Source organism: Lutra lutra, chromosome 11, assembly GCF_902655055.1.
Source record: "Lutra lutra chromosome 11, mLutLut1.2, whole genome shotgun sequence".
Lineage (NCBI taxonomy): Eukaryota > Metazoa > Chordata > Mammalia > Carnivora > Mustelidae > Lutra > Lutra lutra.
Genome location: NC_062288.1, coordinates 90526844 through 90550018, shown reverse-complemented (window position 1 = coordinate 90550018; position 23175 = coordinate 90526844). Strand labels below are relative to the sequence as shown.

Here is a 23175-nt window from a genome sequence, read left to right as displayed (position 1 = left end):
CCAACTGAGCCACCCAGGCGTCCCAGGAGGTTGATTTTCTTTTCAGCATAGAGACTTCATATCCATAATTCTGCCATCACTTTCAAGGCAGGCTGCTAAAACAGATTTGAAGCATAGTGGAGACTAGACCAAACTGTCTAATAGGATAACTAAGCACATATTCATTGATTCTTGGGGATACGACCTGGAGAGGGCTTTCCTGATAGCTCCTTCCTGATAGCTCCTTCCTTACCATGTCCTCTACCAGCAAACACAGGTCACATTTACTGAGCACTAGTCAAATATTAATATATATTATTTGTTTCTTTCTACCTACCTACCCTCTATCTATCTGTCATCTATCCACCTAGTGCTTTAAAAATCTACGTGAAACCTTATAAGGCTGTTATGATGGCCATTTTCCTCATGAGAAAATGCGATGAGAGAGGCTAAGGGTTGTCTTTGGTAACCCTGCGAAGATTCAAACCCAAATCTGAGCGATCCTATTTTCTGGAAAGCATCAGGTCTGTGTCTCCCTTCAATATGCCCCATCCTCTCAAAAAAATGGTAGTAATAATAATGAAACACAAAATCCTCTTTAAGGAATCAAATTCGCTCTTATCTTTTACATATTTCATGAGAAAAATCCTTTGAGGGGTTTGAATAGCTAAATGAAACTGGTAAGGATGAAGAAATCCTACATAATAACTTAGTATCATAATTTAGCTTTGTTTAAAGAAATCTTGCCAAGATCCTATATGCCAAATAGGAGAATCTCAAAATTGATGGCAGATAAAGTTCTATTTGCAAAATCAACAGGGTTCTTTTTTTTCTTCTTGACTTGGCAAAGTTGGATTTCCAGTTCCAAACAATGAATTGTTTTCATTCTGCCTATCCACTTATCTTTCTTTTCATTTTATCTCCCCATGAAGTAATCTGACCTAATCTCCTTTTATTTAGAAATATTATCCATAGGGGCGCCTGGGTGGCTCAGTCATTAAGCGCCTGCCTTCGGCTCAGGTCATGATCCCGGGGTCCCTGGATCGATCCCTGCATCGGGCTCCCTGCTCAGCAGAAATCCTGGTTCTCCCTCTCCCACTCTCCCTGCTTTATTCCTTCTCTTACTGTTTCTCTCTCAAATATATAAATAAAATCTTTAAAAAAATAAATATTGTTCATAAATTGTTTTCAAATTAAAGAAACCCACTCTACGTGCAATACTTTCCAGCATATATACTTTTCCAGAAGTATGCTCAAATGTCCTAATCGATAGCCAGAGCACTTGTTCCAGACAGTTCCATTCATTCAGGGAGATGAATAACGTAAAAGAAGGCTCTGCCTCAGTTTAGTTGGATGATCTTGAGAAAGTCAGCATCCCTATACTCAAGTTTCATAAAATGAAGCTTTTACAATTCATTAGGTCAGGGATTCTTGGCCCAGTGTTTCACGGGCCCCCAGCAGGTCTGTGGGTGGAGGTCCATGATGCCACTGGAAGTAAGTGCCAAGTTTTGTGGGTACGCGTGTGCATTCTTCTTGGAGGAGGGTCTACAGCTTTCATCAGAGACTCAGAGTAGTGTGTGGCCCAAAAATGAAAAAGTCACTTTCCATTGCAGAAGATTATCTGTAAGGTCAGTGACAGCCGTAAGTTTTTATGAGTGATGATGTGACTAAGTCCCTATCCTAATGGTGACTATAGTCTTATTGGGAAAAAATCCAAAGAAAAGCCAAGAGCAGCGATGCCAATAGCCTTCTTTGGCTTGAGGGGGAAAACTTGATCTTCTCTGTTTCTATTTTTCTGTGAAATGGGAATAACACAGAAGAGTTTTAGAGGGCAAATAAAACAATCACTGTGTCTACAGATGCAAGCAAGTCACCTGAATAAGCATAAAGAACAGTTCAATTAGGCCCCAAAGCCTCATTTATAGTTTGTGGCTTTGAATGATTTTTCCCCATCTTAGGGAGTTACTCTGGCATTGTAGAGAGGATGGACCTTCAGTCAAGACAACCAGTTAAAACTGAAACATGAAAAATTCCATTGATCTGTTACAGTAGAAAGGCTTTGAGATTTGGGGCAGGCAGAACCGCACTACACTCCCTAGCTTTACATAGTTGGACACGTTACTTAAACTTTCAGCTCTCCAGATGCCTCAACCATAAAATAGGGACAGTAATATCCGGGTCTGCTCTAGGGTAAATGTTTGTTGCCTTCCCCTGCATTCCTATGTTGACACCTAGCCTCCAGTGTGAAGGTACTTAGAGCTGAGGATTGGGGGGGGGGGTGGTGATTAAAGCACGGGAATGGCATCCTCATGAAAAGAATAGGTGCCCTGTATAAAAGCGACCCCAGAGAACAGCCCTGCCCATCCGACCATGTGAGGACACAGCAAGAAGCCAGCTGTCTAGGAACCAGGAAGCAGAACCTCATAGATCCTGATCTTTCTGGCGCCTTTATCTTGGACTGCCCAGCCTCCAGAGATGTTCCTGTTGTTTATAAGCCACACCCAATCTATGGTATTCAGCCTGAACAGACTAAACAAGGCATAGGGTTGTTGTGACAATCAAATTATGCAAGGTAAATAGAGTGTACCGCTTAAGCTGGCACTTGGTTGATAATGAGCAAAGACAGTTCCTTCTTTATAACACTGGATGAGAAATTTGGCTGATACTCTTTTCCATTTGAGAACTATTTTTGCCAAACTGAACTCTTTAGGTAAAATTCTGAGTTTTTACACACTGACTGTTTTAAATAAAAAAACATATCATTAATGAATTAGAAAATTAACCACATGGCTAGTCTGTGATTTTTAAATCTCATATAGCAATTACATTTGTGCAGTAGACTTACTTGGAACCAAAGATTAAATTCTTTTTTTTTTTTTTTTAGATTTTATTTATTTGACAGAGAGAGAGACAAAGCACAGCAAGGGGAGCAGCCCAGGAAGGGAGAGGGAGAAGCAGGTTTGCTGAGCAGGAAGCCCTATGCGGGGCTCAACCCCAGGACCCTGGAACCATGAGCCGAGCCAAAGGCAGACACCTAACAACTGGGCCACCCAAGCACCCCAAAAAGATTTAATTCTTTCCCAGCCTCAACAGAAACATCTTAGCAAGTACTGAGAGCAGCACAGGAGAGAAGCTTTGCAGTAAGGATGCGGCATATCATAATGAATGAACTGACATGAATAAAAATTCAAATTCAGCAAAATATTTTGTGCCAAAGATACACTAAAACATTAATAAAACATTATGTAAAATTATATATAATAATATATATAATATATTATATAATTAATATAATAATATAATAATATATAATATATATATTATATATATATATAATGTATATCTACATTATATATAATATAAAACATTAATAGTGGCTTATAAACAACAGGAACATCTCTGGAGGCTGGGCAATCCAAGATCAAGGCGCCAGAAAGATCAGGATCTATGAGGTTCTGCTTCCTGGTTCCTAGACAGCTGCCTTCTTGCTGTGTCCTCACATGGTCGGATGGGCAGGGCTGTTCTCTGGGGTCGCTTTTATACAGGGCACCTATTCTTTTCATGAGGATGCCATTCCCGTGCTTTAATCACCACCCCCCCCAATCCTCATGGTTTTAATACATGGTTTTAATAATAACATGTAACATATATTGAGCATATAGTATGCACCAGGCTTTGTGTTAGTTTCTCTACACAGGTTAACTAGTCTAATCTTCACAGTGACTATGAGGCAGAATAATTATCCCCATTTTTATACATAAAGAAATAGAAGCAAAGTATGTTTAAGTAATTCATCACAAGGCCACCCAACTAGTAGTTGTCAAAGTCAGGATTTGAACTCAGGTCTGTCAGACTTTGTCGCCCATATGCTTAAAAAACACATCATTCTGACTTTCCTCAGGTGACTGAAGACTGATAAATTGTGTCACACACACAGCCTATAAGAAAAATACACTAATTTAAATGTCAAGTGTACTGACTCATATATATCTATATACATATATAGATATATATAGATATACCACAATTTTCCTAAGAAGGAAGTTATAAGTCAGCATATGAGGTCCTCAAGAATCTTGATTTTCTTTGTACACCTGAAACTAAAAGCAATGTACGTTAATTACTCTTGAATAAAAATATGTTAAAACATTTTTTTAAAAAGATTTTATTTATTTATTTGACAGACCGAGATCACAAGTAGGCAGAGAGGCAGGCAAAGAGAGAGGGGGAAGCAGGCTCCCTGTTGGGCAGAAAGCCCAATGCAGGACTCGATCCCAGGACCCTGAGATCATGACCTGAGCTGAAGGCAGAGGCTTTAACCCACTGAGCCACCCCCAGGCTGAAAAACATTTTTTAAAAGAATCTAGATTTTCAAGTTCCATTGAATGGCTGCCATGTTGGGTAGAGCCTTGATGCTCCATGCCACCTTAAAGTGGGATACTTTAGCGGCAGAGGAATTTACTAGGTTAGTGGAAACTGGTTCAAGTATGCCATCTTCACCATTTATAATCTGACCAATTATAAATTGACAGAGAATAAGTAATGTCTATTTAGAGTGAGAGAGAACACAAGAGGGAGGATATGAATATGTATATATATTTTGATTCTTTATGTGGCTGGACACAAACAAATAAGCAAAGATCTCTCAGGTGAAGATTATCCATCTCATTTTGTCCGTGCCCCCACGTTCAAGTCGGGCTGACCCTAAATAATATTAAATAAATATAAAAACTTCACAGAAATCATTTAAAATCTCTTTCAAAAAATTACTTGAAAAAAACTTTTAACTCAAAGCAGAAATGTAGATACAAGTCCTAACACTTGTTTTGCCCCTTGGAGTGACTGATTTTCTGAGAGGTGAAGGATAGTTTTGAACAAATTTAGATGCTCTAATAATTTAGACAGTTCCAAAGGAATGTTTTATTTCATTTCCTAATGAGAAATAATTTTCTGATTACAGAATAACAAAAAATTGCATTTGAAAGATTCTGATTTAAAATTTTAAGACCTCAATGCTAAGCATTGTAAATAAAAGCATTTTTGTGTTTGTGCGTCGTAACCATTGATTGGCTACACTATTAAATCAGATAAAAACCTTTTAGTGACCAAGTCCTGGGAGGGAACTACTTAGACTCAATGGATTTAAAAAAAATTGTTTGTTTTTCTACTATAGTAAAATATTTACTTTCAAAATGTCTAATCATCAGTGTATTTCAGAGGCTCATAAAAATGTATGAATGATGACAACAGCAAGAGTGTTTCCATTCTCTTTATTTATGTCTTTGAGCCTCTGAATCTGATAACACCACTCTACAATAGGGGCCTTTCTTCTGATCAAAAAGAGAAACTCAATGTTGGATGTGGACAGCATGAGCTGGGAATGTAATGAGTTCACGTCTTGAAAAGTGGGAGAGCTGCTTGTTGTGTGAACAAGCCCAGCACTGGGAAAAGTGTGACCGACTGAAGACCTCACGGAGAAAATATCACTGCCGGTTTCTCAGCAGACAAACGCAAGCTCAAAACCCTTTTGGCCACATGTAAAAGAGGAACTCCACCTGAATTGGTGTCGACTTTTCTGGCTGAGACATCACCATCTAGCAGTCCCTCCTCAAGCCCTGATACCCATCACCTTCACTCGAAATTCATCACTAAGTAGCAAATTCCTGCTCTTCATCTTGCCTAAGGTTCTTGGAGCCTCTGAGGAGTACAGAAAGAAAAGCTTCATATTTTTTATTTTGTTCTGTTTTATGGTAAATGTAAAACAGTATCTTTAATTGTGTGTTTTGAGAATCAAATTAGATAACTATAGTAATAATTAATAGAGATGCTTATTGAATAACACTCAATAGACAAAAATGATCATTCAGGAAGCGGTTAAGTAATAAATACTAGATGATTAGTACTGTGTTAATACCTCCATGTATTACCTCTTTGTTTTCCCGCGCTATAAGGTGAATATTATGTCCCCCATTCAATAGAGGAGAAAACAAAGTTAGAAATACTGAATAATTTTTAAGCTCATGTAGCTAATTAAGCGGCAGACCTGGGATTTGAAAGCACAGGCACACCCCCAACTGCTAAGCTCTACTGTCTCCCACTGCTAATGCCTTCTTGTGTGCTTCATTTATATAGGACATATATGTTCTACTCAGACATACCTACTGCTGGTGCTGTAATCAGTCCATCTTTGCCAGATACATTTGAAAGGCCCAGCATTTTTTTCTACTTCTACTTTTTTTTTTTTTTTAAAGATTTTATTTATTTATTTGACAGAGAGATCACAAGCAGGCAGAGAGGCAGGCAGAGAGAGAGGAGGAAGCAGACTCCCTGCTGAGCAGAGAGCCCGATGCAGGGCTCGATCCCAGGACTCTGAGATCATGACCTGAGCCGAAGGCAGTGGCTTAACCCACTGAGCCACCCAGGCGCCCCTCTACTTCTACTTTCTACTTGAGCAGGAAAAGAGCTGAATTTGACCCCTTCGAAAATATTTCCTCTTCCCCTACATTTTCCCCCTTGAAATGTATGTATGCCCTGATGATACAAAAGCACCTGCATAAATCATCCAGGGTAAGATGGATTAGGTATGCAGATGGGAGAAGAAATGGAAACACACAAGTCAAGGGTTAGTGAAGATGCACACAGGCCAGCGGGAAACACATTTAAGACTCACTGAGAAACACAGAGACAAAGGCAGAGAGGGACTGAAATAAAAGATAGATATAGGAAGGGAAGCAGAATAAACCCATTAATTTTTTTAAATCTCATGATATAGATGAAAAATAATAAAGAGCAAAACTATTATTCTTTAAAAATACAGTTTAATTTGAGGTGTGTACAAATAGTATCTTTTACTTAGAAACAATGCACTCAGAATTTTCACTGATTCCTTGTTCAATATATTTTGTCTATTGAAATGTTTTTGCCCCTTTTTGCTCAAGATTGCTCTGAAGTTACTAATCCACCAAGGATATGAGCTTTGTGACTATTGAGACACTGCTTGGACTGGGACCACTTATCCCTGTGATTCAGTGTAATATCTTGCGCTTTATAAAGAGTCTATACATTTTTTTTTTTTTGATGACGAAATGAAGTACTTCCTTCTACCAAATCTAAAGTCCTCATCTTAAGGACTCAAGAATGATCGCCAAATGTAGGACAAGGACAAGCTGAGTGACAAAAAGATGCGCAGGCTAAGGGCAGGACAAAGAAGGGAAGGATGTGTTTGATGAACTAGGCTCATAGTCAGGCTGTGGAAAGCCACATGATTTCAAAGAGACCAGATGAGAACCAGAAGAGCGAGGTGGGTGTACGACGGTCCTGGGGCAGCATGATGCAGTGACAGCATTCCGGTCCCAAACCCTTGAGAGCCAGCAAGGCAAAAAATGTACGGTTAGCTTTTTAAATAATCTTTTAAATTTATTCTGAAGAATGAAATGTGTAAGAATCTGGGTTGTTTTAATTTGTGGTTATAACATCTGGCGAAAGTACAAGTTTTCAATTATTTATCACTGCAAAGCTGAACTGCACCTGCTCATCAAGCCCAATAACAACTACTTGAAATAACAGGGTATTTTTATCTGGAGAGTCTTTGTGTGCAGGCAGTGGAAGTCAATAGACTTTCTCTTCTCTATGGTGTCCCTTTCCCCACACTGTCTGCAGGGGTATAGCATACAAAGGGTACAAGCCATCTTTAATACTTTTCAAGGAGTATCGGGGTATAAATTATACTTGAGGATATAATATGTAGTGTCTTGATCATCACTTGGTTTTGACAGGTTGAAAAGCATGAAGCATACTTTTCCCAATTCTGTCATTCTGCTGGTTTACCCTCAGTGCCCAAAATAGGGTTTAGAACAGAGTAGATGCCCACCAAAAATTTATGGGAAGTGTGAATGAATGAATCTGCAGCTCTGAGCCTTGAGGCCACTCTATTTTTGCTAATTTATACCACCAGCACTCCTGGTCTGGGTTGAGTCCTTTCTTTTAGTTCCCTAAATCCAAAGGCCATTTAGGTCTTCTCCAGTCTGGCCCTGGGGAATTATGTGTAAGGCCATAGGGTCACATTTTCCAAAATGGAAAATGCCTTATTGTTTTAAATAAAGTAATACATGACCATTAGTAAAAAAAAAAAAAAAAAAAAAAAAGTTACCAAAAGCAAAAGGAATGTGAAAATGACCACCAATCCCCTAGAGAAAAACCGACTCCTGCTACAGATGAGGAAGCCAGGTCTAAAGATAAAGGAAGAGGGATTTGCCCAGGGCCTTCTATGTCCTTTATCTTCAGATCAAAACCATGAATTTGGATGGTCCCTGATTTCTGGCTCTGGCCATCTGTTTCCTGTACACACCCTGAACTTTACCATCAAAGTTGGTTGGACCATAAAACCTGACCTTCACTTTCCCATAAACGATCAGATTTTATAAAATCCTAAAGAGTGAACATGGACTTATTGAACACATCACAGAATAACAGACCTAGAAGGTTCATCTTGAAACATGAAAAGGTAAACAGTACAAGTGTAAGGAAGTACTTAAATACCTCCTTTGGGAAAAAAATTAAGAAAAAGAATCAGATGGAACATAATACCCCAATTAGGATAAATTTGCATAAATTTACTTTAGATTATTAAGGGTATCTAACTAAGCTTCACTGAGTACATTCCTTTAATGACTGACTTTAAAGGAAGATATGTCTTTGTACACAAAACAAAAAACTGGAAGGGATGAACCATGTAGATATGTGGAAAATTCTCAGGCAAAATTCTGGTTCTAAGGAAACCGAGTTTGTTCGCTATAATTAGAGTATTTGAAATCACAGCAATTTGGTATTAGCGCTCCTTGCACATCGATTTCCCATCTCCCCACTCACCTAGAAAGCAAAGATGCTGAAGATACTGATCTAGCCTGATGCCCAATTTCCTGTCCTCATTCCTGAGTCCCTCTAGCTCCAGACTCTGGCCTGGTCTGTTTGTTGATCTTGCTATATGTTGGTTTCCTAGAAATCCATGAGGGACATACAAGCAGAAGCACACGTATGTGTATCTCATCACTGCTTCCCCTGTCCCTAGCACAGACATGGAAATTTGGTTGGTGCTTAATAAATATTTGTTGGGTCAAGGTATTCCATTGACTTTCAGTTGGATCGAGGCCATGTAACACATCACTGGGGAGAGTAAGAGGTATGTCCCCCTGGGCTCGGAATTGCCTGTAAGATGGTGATAGCCACTCAGCATGGATGCTCTCTTTAGTTCTCCCCATCTCCTTGACACTTTTGTCTCCTCTGATGGCTTCTGTTACGTCTTTATGACCTCTCACTCTCCCTACTCTTGCTTTCTTGACATTATCACTACTGTCCACTTGCCATCCCACACTGGGTGTTTCCAAACTTATCCTCTAATAATCATTTCTTTCCCTTTCTGAACAAAGATAGAACATTTCTATCTCCAAATGCCTGGAGAGAATCTCCATTTACATGTGGTTTCTCCCTGAAATAAAATACTTCTCTCTGGCCAGGTACACCCAAGAATGCCTACTCTGTCTGATTTAAGCCACATTATATGTCCTTTGCCCTGAGGCCTAAATTTTACAAGATGCATTTATGCCCCATACCTCGTATGTCATTGCTTTACTGCCCCAACCTGTCCTTGAAGTCACCACAACAGAGGCCTCAAACAACACAACAGCTTTCAACTAGACTCAGAATCTCCATTAACTATTAACCTTTAATATGTGGATTACTGGATTTAGTTACTTTTCTAGTAAGAATAAAAATTTGTCACAAGATCCATCTGGGTCTTATAGCCTTTATATTTTTAGACCAAAGACTCCCATTTTCTAGTTGGTTTCAATAGCCAGCATCTGTCATTTTTCCTGTCATTTCAACATTATAACTGCTTTTAAAACTTTTATCTACACATTGCCTTTGTTATTCAAAAATTCCAGTGTAGGCTCTGACTTAATGCAACTATTTGCTTCCTCTAGAATCTCTTTTTTCCTTGATGTTGGTTTTCTTTTTTTTACATAGCATTTAGAGTCATAAACAGGAAAATTTTCCAAAACTACTTTGGCAAACAGTTCAGTGTGCAATATATTTGGCCCTTCAGAGTGATGATCTTTGGAGCCCGAAACCAGCACTATTAGTAAGAGAATACAAATACTGTCCAACTTAGATCCTTACCTTTCTGCTTCCAGACGCATCTCTTCCCGCTTTTGCCTCCTGAGTTCTCTGCGACGTTCAAAATCATCCATGGTGTGGCTTCAGGTCTAGGGAGACGGGAGAATCTGGACCTAACAGGGAGGAGGTAGGTCAATATCACAGATGAATCAAAGTGTTTCCCATGAATCACTTTCAGCTTTGGCCCCCTGCCATTTCTTCACCCTCTCTCTTCTTCTTTACTCTGAAGAAAAACACCTAAGAAGGCTGGCAAGGTGGCTAGTGACCAATTTCTGGCTCCCGAGCTAAGTCCTTCATGTGCTAAATTCAGTCTCATTCATGAAACTTACTTATTAGAGACAAATAAGTAAAGATCCCAGGATTACAGTTAAAAATCAATAAGTAAAAACCTCAGGAGACAGAGAGACTTTGAAGATTTGAAATCCTGGTAAGAACACTTAAGAGCTACTGAATGATTTTGTTCTTTGTAACTTTCTGAGCCACAGACAAATGTTATGAAAAAGTGAACAAAGAAAGAGGAAAAGAGAAAGAGTGAAAAAAAGAAAAGTGGCGCAAAAAGGAATATGTAGGTACTAAGAGAAAAGGAAAAGGAGAAGAATGAAAATAGTAATAAAATAATAGAAGTATCCAGGCATAATTTGCAATTCTGAAAGAATATTAATATCAGAATGATAAAAAAAAAAAAAGACCACAGCAATAATACCATGAATAAACGTAAGTCAGCAGCATTTTAAAAAGCAGTTGCAGATGATCAAGCTGTTTTCAGAGCTCCAAAGTCCCGGCTCATCATGACCCAACCATTTTATCCTCTCCTACCTCCTTCGAGATGGTTTTAATCCCAGAAAGATCTTCCCTTTCCAGATCTTCAACTGAGGAGCTCGCTTCCCTTGCGCTCCTGTGCCATGAAGCCAAGGATTCCAGAATTCCCCTGCAGCCCCCAAACCCAAAATGACTACCAGAAAAGGGGAAGCGGGCTCTTTTTGTCCTTGCTTTGTTTACAGAGCTGTCAGTGGTTAGTTAAACTCGGCCTGGAATCTGGCATTTAAGGCCTGCTTGAAGATTGTTTCCTGTGTGGAGCGGGAGGCCTCCACTTCCTCTGGAATCCTAGACTCTCCGCTGCACTCAGATCACAAAAAATATTTTCCAGCCCTTTCTGTGCACATGAGACGAGCCATTTGCCCTGCGTAGGAAAATAAGGAGCTGTGCAAAACGTAAAGCCATAAGCTAATGAGATTTTGCTTGACGGATACAAAAAGCAAAACTTGGATTTTGAAGCCAGGCTCAGAAAGGATCCTAAATGAATTGTCAGATTCTTTAATTTTTCAAGCATTTTTCCCCTGAAAAAAACTCACAGAAACAAAAATAAAATCTCTGCCAACAAAAACACAACTACGCAATGTTTGCATTTTCCCCCTTTCTTATCCCTCAGGGTATTATTTATACTGCTTATAAATCTTTAAGAAATTTGAATTTTGATGTTTATTGGGAATTTTAAAATTTGAAGGTGTTTCTCTATCTTACTCTTAACAAGAGTACTTTCTAAGTACTTTGCTGGTTATGAAGTAAAGAAACCATTTTCCGTTACTATTTCATCAACCATAAATATCTCTTCGTTTTCCAGCTTAATCTCTCCATAGTTAGCAGAATGGACAATAAGTGATTTGAGCATTCCTTGAGAGGTTGTGGTGGTGGTGGGGTGTGTGACTCCCCACCCCACCCCCGGCCCCACCCCCAGGTGGGCTCCTATTCTGAGTGCAGTGCAGGAAGAGAAGGGCCCTATGGGCAGTGGGACTGAACTTCGGGGACTTGAATGCCAGGTGCAGGGAGAGAGTAAACTCTTCTCATCCCTTTTTCCGCGCAGTCTTTTGTTGTAGACGAACCACTTGGCTGATAACTATAGCAACAGCCAACAGAAATAGGAGAAAGAGGTCTGTCTGTAAGTAAACAATTTCACTTTTCTTAATTTATCCAAGTAGCTTGAAAAGCATCCTCGAAACCCTCTGCTCCTTCCTCCCCCAAGCTCCGTGGGCCTGTGGCCTGCTTCGTTAGTAGCCATGCCTTGAGTTCCCCAGGCTACACGGGTGTGCAGGTGCTAACAGCAGCGAAGTCAGTACCCCCAAGCAGGCTGGGGACACGCACGGTTGCCAGAGCCTAGCCATGTCTCGGAGTGCTCACAGGGCGGGGAGACTGAGTAAGAGCACGTGGTCCCTTTGGCTGCCCGCCCTCCCCAGCTCTCTCCCCACGCAATTTCTTCTTCAGCTACCCATTGTCTCCACCTACTCCTTACCTTTTAGTACTTACTTGGGAGCTTTTTATTTTCTTTCCCAGCCATAGACAAAGTCTATCTGCCCATTTATTCATGTGAAAGCTGCGGAGCATGTACGTGGGGCACTAGGGGTGGGAGAGGGGGTCACTGTTGGATGAATCTACGCAGACATGTACCTTTCTGGGTTACAGTTTGTGGACATGTGGCAAGAGCATCTGAGGGAGAGGAGAGTGCACACGTGCATAATGGAGGTAGGACCCTCCATTAGGGTGTATGAGGTTGTGCAGGGGAGGGAAGGTGTGTATGCTTATGAAAATGGTTCTCAGTTGCTCTCCCACCAGGTTGGGGCTGAAGGTCTTCCTTAATCATCACACTCTTATCCCACAGAGCTCCTCCGAACTTCTCTAGCACTGTCCTATTAAGGCGAGCCATGTCTGGGGAGACTCTAAGTGATTTTCCCCCCTTTACTGGGGAGCAGAGGCTTCCACGTCCCCAGCTCCTAATCTCTCATTTCCTTCCCTACCCTCAGTCAATGCTGAGTCTCTTCCAGCAACACTGGTTGGAAAACAAACTGTCAAAACCAATGAGGTGATGAAGTGTCAAGGCAAAGAGATTCTGTAAACTGTGGAGCTCTATAGGGTCACAAATGGTCAGGTTAGCCTGAAGAGAAGTGTACGCTGGGGAAGGTATATACCCATGAATGTGACAGATGGGTTCTTGAAAGTTTTATGAGAAAAATCTAAATTTTTGTATTGTAAGGGAGGATTGTAGTCATGCTACTGAAAAGACTCCGACATGACTTCTGCTAATGAATCATTACCTAGGATACCTGTGTCTTTTCAATATGGGCTCCCAAATACTAGATTTTTTTTTTTTTAAGATTTTATTTATTTATTTGACAGAGATCACAAGTAGGCAGAGAGGCAGGCAGAGAGAGAGAGAGAGAGAGAGAGAGAGGAGGAAGCAGGCTCCCTGCTGAGCAGAGAGCCCGATGCAGGAATCAATCCCAGGACCCTGGAATCATGACCTGAGCCCAAGGCAGAGGCTTTAACCCACTGAGCCACCCAGGCGCCCCCAAAAACTAGATTTTCTTAAGACAGGGCACAATCTATGCTGCTGTAATTAAGAAATAAGTCAGTGTTACCGATTCCAAATCAGTTAACACGCAGCCCTTTCCTTCTGGTAATGCCACCACAAAATCCAGTTAAGGGCAGAAGAACATTGTGAGCAGACAGCTTTCTAATCTACCACTCAGTTATTATGAGGAGAAGCCAGGGAGAAAGCTAAGTCCTATCTACCTTCAAATCATCACAAACTGAACAGTGAATGGGTTGGGGAAGGCCTTGGGATCTTCGGGCAATGTTACTGCTCATCTTGGAATGCATCAAGAATAAAATCTATTGTGTCAGGGACACTGGATAAGTTAATGCAGCATCCAGAAGTCTCTAACGTTTATTGAATATGTACACTGTGTTGGGTTATTTTTTTCTTACTTTTTTTTTTAAATTAATGGATACCATTCCTCAGAATAGTTTCAAGTTTAAAGACAAAATGAACAGAAAATACAGAGTTCCTATCCTTTCCTCTCCCCTGCCCAGTCTCTTTTATATTCATACTGAATTGTGTAACCCGCCCCCCTAAAAAATATACTGAAGACCTAAGGCCTCAGAATGTGACTTTATTTGGAAAGAGTGCCTTTGTAGATGTAAGTCAAGCTAAGATGAGTGGGCCCTAATCTGATATTGTTAGTGTTCTCATAGAGAAGGGAAATCTGGACACAGGAGCAGACATACACAGAGAGAAGACAATGTAAAGACACAGGGAGAATGCCTGGAGAAGGTAGAGGGCAGAGCTGAGAGAGAGAGATGGAACAGCTTAGTGAGAGGGAGCCCTGTTGACACCTTGATTTTGGAGGTCTAACTTCCAGAACTTTGAAGACAATGCTTGTGCTGTCCTAAGCCCCTCCTTTTGTGGTACTGTGTTATGGCAGCCCTAGAAAACTAGTACAGCCTAATTCACACCTTGTAGTTGTGTGGTGCATTTGTTACAACTGATGAACCAATACTGATACATTATTATTAACTAAAATCCATAGATTACATTAGGTTCCACACCTGATGTGGTATCATGTATCAACCATCATAGTATCAAAATAGTTTCCCTGCACTGAACAGCCCCTGTTCTCCATCTCTTCACCCTTCCCTACCTCCCCTGCCCCAACCTTTGGCAACCACTGATCCTTTTACTGTTTCTGTAATAACTATGCCTTTTCCAGAATGTCATATAGTTGAAATCATACAGTATATAGCCTGTTCATACTGGCTTTTTGCACTTAGCAATAGGCATTTAAGTTTCCTCTATGTTTTTTTTTGTGGCTTGACAGCTCTGCTGGGCCATTTAAAAATATGTTAAATTATTTTATCTACATAATAAACCTGTAAAGTAGCTATTAAAATCCCCGTTTTACAGATTTCAAAGTGTGTGCTTTTAACCACTATAATATTCTTGGACTAATCCATTATTTCCCTCTAGGAATTGTTTCCCCTTTCAGGAAATAAATGAGAGTGCCCTGGGAAAGTTCTGAGAAGACTATTGTCAGTGACCTCTGGTCTAATTTATTGGATCATATAAACTTAGGTAAGAAGTGATCTTCAAAATTACCCATGCCTCTTCAATTGTACACCCATTTGGTTTAAATAACAGAATTATCACGTCTCAGAGTTCTCAATTAAATTAAACCTTGCAGATATCGATTAAGCCTCTATTATTTTGTTGTTACTTCTTTTTATTTTTTTATTTTTTATTTTTTTTTTGTTACTTCTTTTTAATACTCATAAACCAGGACGCTCGGATTCTGGACAGTATCACTGCATACTTTTGTCATATTAGAGTTTCTTCTCTTGCACTGCACCTTCCTTATTATACACCTTCCTCTTCTGACCACTATAACTTCATCCCCAATGTAACAATTTTTCTTTTATTGCAAGGAACCCTAATGTTTCAAGACTCATAACCATTATTATAAAGATCTTTCTGACTAGTCACCATTATTTACCCACTGCAAATTTCATGGTCTAACTCATTCAGTGAAGTCCCACCAAAAAAAACATGTATACCATCAATATGCAATAAGCATTTACTGAGCACCTACTGTGGTCCCAAGTTCTATCACATGCCCTGGGGATACAACAGTGAACAAGACTGAAAAGGTCCCTGTCCTCCTAGAACTTGTATTTCAAACTTTGTTTCTTTAAACTTCTACCAGGTCTATCATACCCATCTTCAATTTTGGATCACAACTATCAGCTGTTTTCTGGTTTTTATTCTCGAGATTCAGGGCTTTGTGGGAGGATCCATGTTTTCTCTGCCTCAAAGTTCTGTGTGAATTTCAGCTGGGTGCTCACTGTGGCTAAGTGATGCTTCTCTCCATCCTACATGTACTGGGTGATTCCTGGGTGTCACATCTCCTATAGGATTCCTCACCTCTGCCCTTCGAATGGTCTTCACTCACTTCAATCCTTCGGTTGTCTTTCTCCGCAAACCCTTGGTAAACAGTGATCTGGACTCAGACTTAGGAATGTGAAATGAGGTGCTTGAACTAGACAAGAGCCAAGGTTTCATCCTACTCTATGTAATACTATGGTTCCGTGCCTGCTCTCCCATCCAGCAAAGATGGATGCATCAAACATGATATGTCCATGTTTCCTCCTTTTCAGGTCTAAATGATATCCACGTACATGCTCTTCTGATTTTCTAATTTAGGAAGCATTAACTTTCTTTCCAAGCACATTGTCTGATAGCATCCTAGATAAAACTATTTTATTGCTTCTCAAACACGTCAATTTTCCTTCTCTGCACTTGCAATTCACACATCGCATCCATCTGGAATGGGCTCCCCATTTCATTGTCCATATTCTATTTAGTCATGAATTCCGGGCTCAGATTCACTTTTTCATTTTGGCTTTCCTGAGGACTCTAGCTTAGAAGTGACAATCTCTCTCCTTGAACATCTATCATTTATTTTGGTAATTAATAAATGTACTGCTTTGCCACCGCTCGATTGTTCTAACTAGTATTTAAATATTTTATTGAGATCATATTTTCTGTATATTTTCATTCTTAAGGCCACTTATGAATATAGATAACCATTGCTTAAAAAATCTCTTCACTATCAGGACATAGTAGGCACCCAGGAATTATAGCTGGTTTGAACAATCAGATTTTTATTCTAGATTTTACCATTCTGAGTATGGAAAATGTAATTCAAGCTGATTCATCTCTATATTTTATTGACTGATCAGTGTTTGCAAAGTGAATTAAAGACTTTGGTAAAAGACTATATATGAATCTCAAAAGTTATATAAACCCACATTTGCAGTAGTTACACAGTAAATCTGGCAGTGTTTTCTTTTTGACTGTAGAAAATGAACTTTTGTCCTTTTTAAAAAAATTCAATTTATCAACCTGCTTTGCTCTTTTCTGAACAGAATAGTTCATTTGGGACTCAAAAACCAAATAAACACATGGATTGTAACATACAGTTTGGACTTAACTTTAGCTCAACCTTCACCATCTTGTTCCAAAAATCTGTGCTACTTAAGAAAAAAAAAAATACATGCAATCACCAAGGCACATTTGTCAAGACCAGTAACACAGAATAAGGATCAAGGGGATCAACCTGAAGAACTCGGTCTTCTCAAGTTGTTTCTGTTCTCCAGTCGGTGGAATCCAGAACATGAAGCCACACTAAGAGCAGGCTAACAGGTTATGGCCTGTTTGTTTTTTTTTTCTCTCTCCATTCCTGCTCAGTCTTTTATCATTACTTTTTCTCTATTTGTATTTCTCCATTTGCAAAACACTGACAGACTTAACATGACTAAAATCAATGTCTTTGTGTCCTCTCTTCGCCTTAGTTAAGACTGGACAGTTTGGGCATTTAAGATTTATGAAGCAATGGTGTTTATGTACACTGATTCCAGCACTTGGGAAGACAACACATTTAGGGACTTCAGGTCGCATCTTGAAATGTTAGCATAAACATTTCTGCTCTATTTGGAGCACTTCTGATCTCTAGGGCAATCATTGTTTGACCCTCTGGTAGGAAAAGTAGATTCATCTCCATTTAAAGAAAGAAGACCGAGATGTACAGAACTTTGGCAAGAGCTCCTGAACCACAGCCAATCAGTGGGAAACCACCGCTGGTATTTAGAATAATCTCTACACCATTCTGAGAAGAGTGAGGAGAAGTGAAAATGTGGAACACAATTACTTCTGTGCCCTTCCCCACCACCCCCAGAGTTTAAAATACTTTTCCTTGGTAAACTCAAGGAAACTACACTGAAAGGCATAGGTTAATACCAATTTAGAACAGGCATCTCTAGGGGCACTTCTGCTCTTGGCCTCTAGAGAGAGGTCAAAGGCATAGGTGCGAATGCTGAGGCAAAGATGGAACTTCTCTACCAGTCTGTGTCTGTGTGAGAACCAAAAATGCTCTTTGGCAGAAGAAATGTGTAAATGTGTTTTCTAAATATATGCCTGATAACAGAAGCTAATTCTGATGTAAAAGGGTGGGGTCCTTGCCCCAACAGAACTATCCAATAATAGGTAGGGCTGTAGTGAAAGATAGTTTTTAAGATTCTATGGCTGTGCTGTCCAATATGGTAGTCACTAGTCATGTGAGACAATTCAAGTGAAAAATAATGAAAAGTAAATAAAATAAAGAATTCCATTTCTCAGCTTCACTAGCCCATTTCAAGTGCTCTGTGGTTACCATATAAGACAACTCAGAGAGCATTTTCATCACCACAGAAAGTTCTGTTAGAGAGCTCCCCCGGAAGGCCTTCTAACTCCCTGCATGAAATGACTGCTCTGTGTGAAGTAATGTTCTGCAGTTCAGAGATAAGACGGTGTGTAAGACATGGTCTCAGACTTGAAAGACCCGATAGTCTCATAGAGGAGATGGGTAATACGTGGGCTGTGGTACAGGACAGCTTCTGGAAGCCTGGATGTGTTCTTTTAATCCCTTCATGAATAACCTCTCTGTTCTCCTGCAGAGGGTCATTGGGTGAGACAGTCTCACTGTGACTAAGCACTTGCTACCGAGTAAGTAAAGTGCTCAGCACAAGCAAAGGCAGCTGAGACACCGTCTGAAGAAAGATCACACTTCTAAATGTGTAAAAGGAACCACGAGTGGTTTATTTGCCACACAAGATCAGCGCTCATAGGTCTTTACCAATGGTAAACATGGTACAAAGATTATCCATATTTTACACAATAGTGATTTGACTTGCACAACCCTTTGGCCTTTCTGGTCTACTCAGCTGTAAAAGTATCGGCAACCCGGGAGTCTGCTCTTTGTGACTGGTTTTCCAACTAACATTTAGGGATCAAAAACTAGATCCAGGGCACCTGGGTAGCTCAGTCAGTTAAGCATCTGACTCTTGATTTTGGCTCAGGTCATGATCTGAGGATCGTGAGATTGAGCTCTACGTCAGGTTCTGTGCTGGGCATGGATCCTGCTTAAGACTCTCTCCCTCTCTTGCTCCCCCCCCCCAAAAAAAAACCCCACCACCACCACCACCTAGATCCAGAGCCTTAGCCAGCTATCATGTTGATACAAGGTATTATTAGCAAGGTCAGACAGTTCAGATGGCAGGATATATATCCAGTTATGTTGCCGGAGACAATTCAGAGTTATGTGCCAGTGGTAACAGGTTTGTACATGAAGTACATGCTATTTTTAATTGGGGACAAATCATTCCCTAGTGAATTTTTCAACTTCTATTCATGATGATCCTCAAATGCATTTATTGTGTTCTAGAATTATGAAGCAAGTTAGAGGCTATCTTCTAGGAGTTTATAATCTTAGATGAAAAGCTCTGAAACCAAACCAAGGGAAATTATCCATGATATCTCTTGGACATAATACATAAATCTACACAGAAGTTAAATAATTTGAAAAGTGCCTAGACTGCTTCCTCTTTCCTTTCACATGAATCATGTAGATGGTAGTTTGCCCAGTTGTGAGTTTGGAGAGTTCTGGACTTTTCTTCCCATAAGAAAGGACTCACAGTATAGGCTTAAGACTAGCATAAGACTACAGGGTCCCTGAAGCACTTACTCACTGACATGAGTTTGTATGGATACCTAAGGATTTCTATTGGAGTACTTAATCTACGACTTTTATTTGAATTTCTAGGTACATATCTGTCTTTCCTAAAAGATGGTAATCTCCTTGAGGTTATTGCTCATTTTTGTGATCCTTTGAAGTAGTATTAAGGAATCGATCTAAGAGTCCCTTAACTGACTATTTTTTCTTATAGTCAGCAAGGTTGAAGACTTGTTGAATTGGAATGGATTCCAGGGCATTTCTTTCATTGTACTTAAATGGTAAATGGAGGAACTTGGCTGAGGCCCTTTCAAAAAGCCGTGTGTGTCTCCAGGCCAGCTTTTAGTACTGCCTTGGTATGGATGGTGGCTCACTATGGAGCTCTATTTTATATTGAGATTTGTAGCTGTGGTTGTTTCCTCTGGTGGAAAAGAATCTTGTCTTAGAAAGACATCCTGGCTTCAGGAGAGGGATATGAGGTATTTGTAACTGAGGCAATAGGCTAGTTCTGGAACATGGAAAGAGAAAGAAGGACAAAGAAGACATACGATGAATAAAAAAAGAAGAGAATCAGGGTTGGGCTGAAACTCTCTAAATTGCCAAGGTCTTTGGAGATTCCTTGCCACTCCTCCATCATAATTAGAAAATACTGACATTCAGAGCCGATTTAAATGCTTCCATCAGTCTAAAAAAAAAAAAAAGTGTTGCCTGATTTTGCTCTCTAACCATGTTCAGTAATTAGAAACATAAGGCACTGTTCTGGATGTTTGCTTGGGAACCCACCCCTCCCAAGCCTGGTGTCATTATCCATTGGCTATAGGACTTTTATCTTTTCTCACCATCTCTCAGGAGTCCCAGCCCAGGTCACAGGAAGAGTGTGAGGTTGCCACAAGCATTCCTGGAAAAACCTGGAGACCTCCGGCACCACCTCAAACTCTAAACCACTCGGAAGAGACTCATTTTGCCTGCCTGCCTCCTTGCTGGAGCTCTATAAATCTGTGCTGCCTTTGGAAGGCAGTAGTTCCAGTGTGGTAAGGTAGGTATTCAAACCAAAAGAGGCAAAGGGAGGACCTGGGTGTCAACCAGCTTGAAAGGCCATCCTTATTTGTTTCAGAGAGAAAGAAAACTGCTCTTAAAACTGATTCTAGTGTTCCTCACCCTCTTGCTGGGAAACCTGAACTTTGCAAAATGCAGAAGAACGTAGCCTGGGAAGCTGCAGCAGCATGTTTTTACTTCTTACAAAATCCACAAGGAAAACGGAGAAATACTTGTAATCAAGGACTTCAACTCAACAGGCACCTAGCTTGTCCAATTAAAACATGTGGCAACCACCTGCTAAGCATCTTGCAAAAAATGATACCTTCTTGTTTTTCTACCTGATCTAAAGTCTCTTTGGACTTGTGCATTTCCCAGCTTTTCACACTCAAACAATGCTGTCCACACTAGGTATAAAGATGACTAAGCAATTTTGTATTAAGTAACCAAAGCAAGTCCTGCCAATTTTAGAATAATTAAGTTTCTGCCGTCTAATATAAACAGTTCCAAGAACTACATGCAGCCTACCAAAAGTATATATTACAAGTAGTCAACACTGTGGCCAGCTGGCAGACAGCTCAACCTAGTAAAGCAGAATTGTTCAGAATTCAGAGTATTATTTTTCTTTTCTTTCATTATTTTTTCTGCATCCAACTTTGTTTCTTTGGGAATGTTTTCAAGTACACAAAGCAAGAAACTGTTGTGGAATTGCACCTCCTGTAAATGAAGGAGCATTTCTCTCGAGATCCTCTGGAACACACAAATCATTCCCATTTCAGCCCTGTCTATGCAGACAGCCAAAGCAAAATGGAGCAAGTGATTCTACTTTGTTCCCCCTTCAAGCTGAAGTGTTCCTGCTTGCTTGATCATAAGAAAGGCGTACATGACCACCAGACAAACAAATATGCACATTAAACTGTATGTCCATTGGGCACCAAAAATGCCTTCTTTCTGACCACAGATACTTGTACTGCCTTTACCAAGTAGCTCAGTGGGCCAGAATTGATTGCTAATAAGGCTAAAGTCATAGATTGAATACCACCAGGAATGAGTTAACTGTTTGAGAGAAAAAAAGCCCTGAAACTATTGCCATGCGCTATGACACTGATCTTGGCCAGCTATAATGGCAGATGTGGCTCAAAAACTTCAACTTGAGAAAACAGAGATGGTTAGACTAACCCATTCCACCATAACTTTCAATAGAGTCAGATGAGTGTATGTCATCACACAAAAGGTCTCTGCATATTCAACTGTATTATAAGCCCTGTTGTCTTCACTGAGATTAAATTCCTACAGAGTTAAGAGTGGTTAAGGCTCTACAACCATCATCAAAATGAAAACATCAGGAAAAACAATCAACAAATATTGTGAAGTAATATTCACATACTAGCCACCTTGCTTGGTGTAGCAAATGAGCCGTGAACACGACGACTCTGCCCTTGTTGGGCTTACAGTCTAATGGTAGAGATAGTCAATAAATAAATAAAATACAAATTGGGATAAGGGTTAGAAGGGAAAAACACACGGCTCCAAGAGTGACGGGAGTGACCTAATGTTTTTCTTTGGACTGAAATAGGACATCAGCAGTAACAGCTTTTTCAGACAGGAATGATATCAATACACACACAGACATGGATTCATAAAGAGAATGTGAGTTCATAAGACCAGAGTTTATATTCATTAAACAAATACATATATAGAGACATCTGTTTTGAGCCAGACACTCACTCTTCTGGGTGCTGATGAGTCAAACTTTTCTGTTTGTCTCTCCTAAATAAGTGCGTGAGGAATGGAGTAGCTTAGTCAGGTTTGAGGGATGGCGAACTAGTCTCACCCCTTCTTTCCCACCTCAGGTCCTGTGTCAGTGATATAAAAATAATGATCTATCAGATGCTGTCTGCCAAAATTTATATAGACATAGAAAATCCACTTAAGATAACTTCACGTGGCTGAAGTAGGAGGCACATGTGAGGGCATCTTTTTGGAAACCATCCAGCTCAGTGACCTTCTGACAAGAAAAGCACGTTTCCCACCCACGATTAAGCCAAAATTTGCTGATTGAAACAAAGCTGGTCTACTTTGTTTTTTCATGATTCCAAGAAATGAACAGTCCATAATAAATTTACCCCAGTGGCAGAACATCGCACAACCAGCTTTTCCCCATTGAATACCACAAACAGACCTTTCATTTGTTGACACACAGCCCCTGACATTCATGAAAACAAGATGTTCTCTTGCTGCTTTTTAAGTTAAATGGATTTAAGTCAGGGTCTCAGCCGAATTTCAAAAACAGATGTTACATAGCAGAAAGGCTGAATTGACCCCAGAAATGAGAGGCCATTTCACTTGAACTTGAATATTCTTTGTTAGCAGGAGGAGCAATCAAAGATGCCTTTAACTGGAAACAGCAGCAACCCAAGGTTTACTACTGTCTCCGTTCAGTGACAGCCTGCGGGTCTGGGAAGCTGTTGGGCATGTAGGACTCCTGGTTTGGGGAATAAGCAGATGAGGGATGATGACTGGGAAGGCTTACATGACTTGGTTATTGAAGGGCCTGGTGAGGAAGAATGATCTGCTTCCCACACACCACCATCCTGGTCCCTGGAACCCCCAG

The 23175-nt window shown here is 40.1% G+C and overlaps 1 protein-coding gene across 1 annotated transcript in view; it reads right to left on the bottom strand.

Moving 5' to 3' along the window:
* The window catches only part of CALD1 (caldesmon 1), a 184311-nt gene that overhangs the window by 89357 nt on the left and 71779 nt on the right, over window positions 1-23175 (bottom strand). The window contains 1 exon segment of the mRNA XM_047694157.1: window positions 10156-10265. Within this exon segment, the coding sequence (XP_047550113.1) occupies window positions 10156-10226 (71 nt within the window). The 5' untranslated portion in view covers window positions 10227-10265.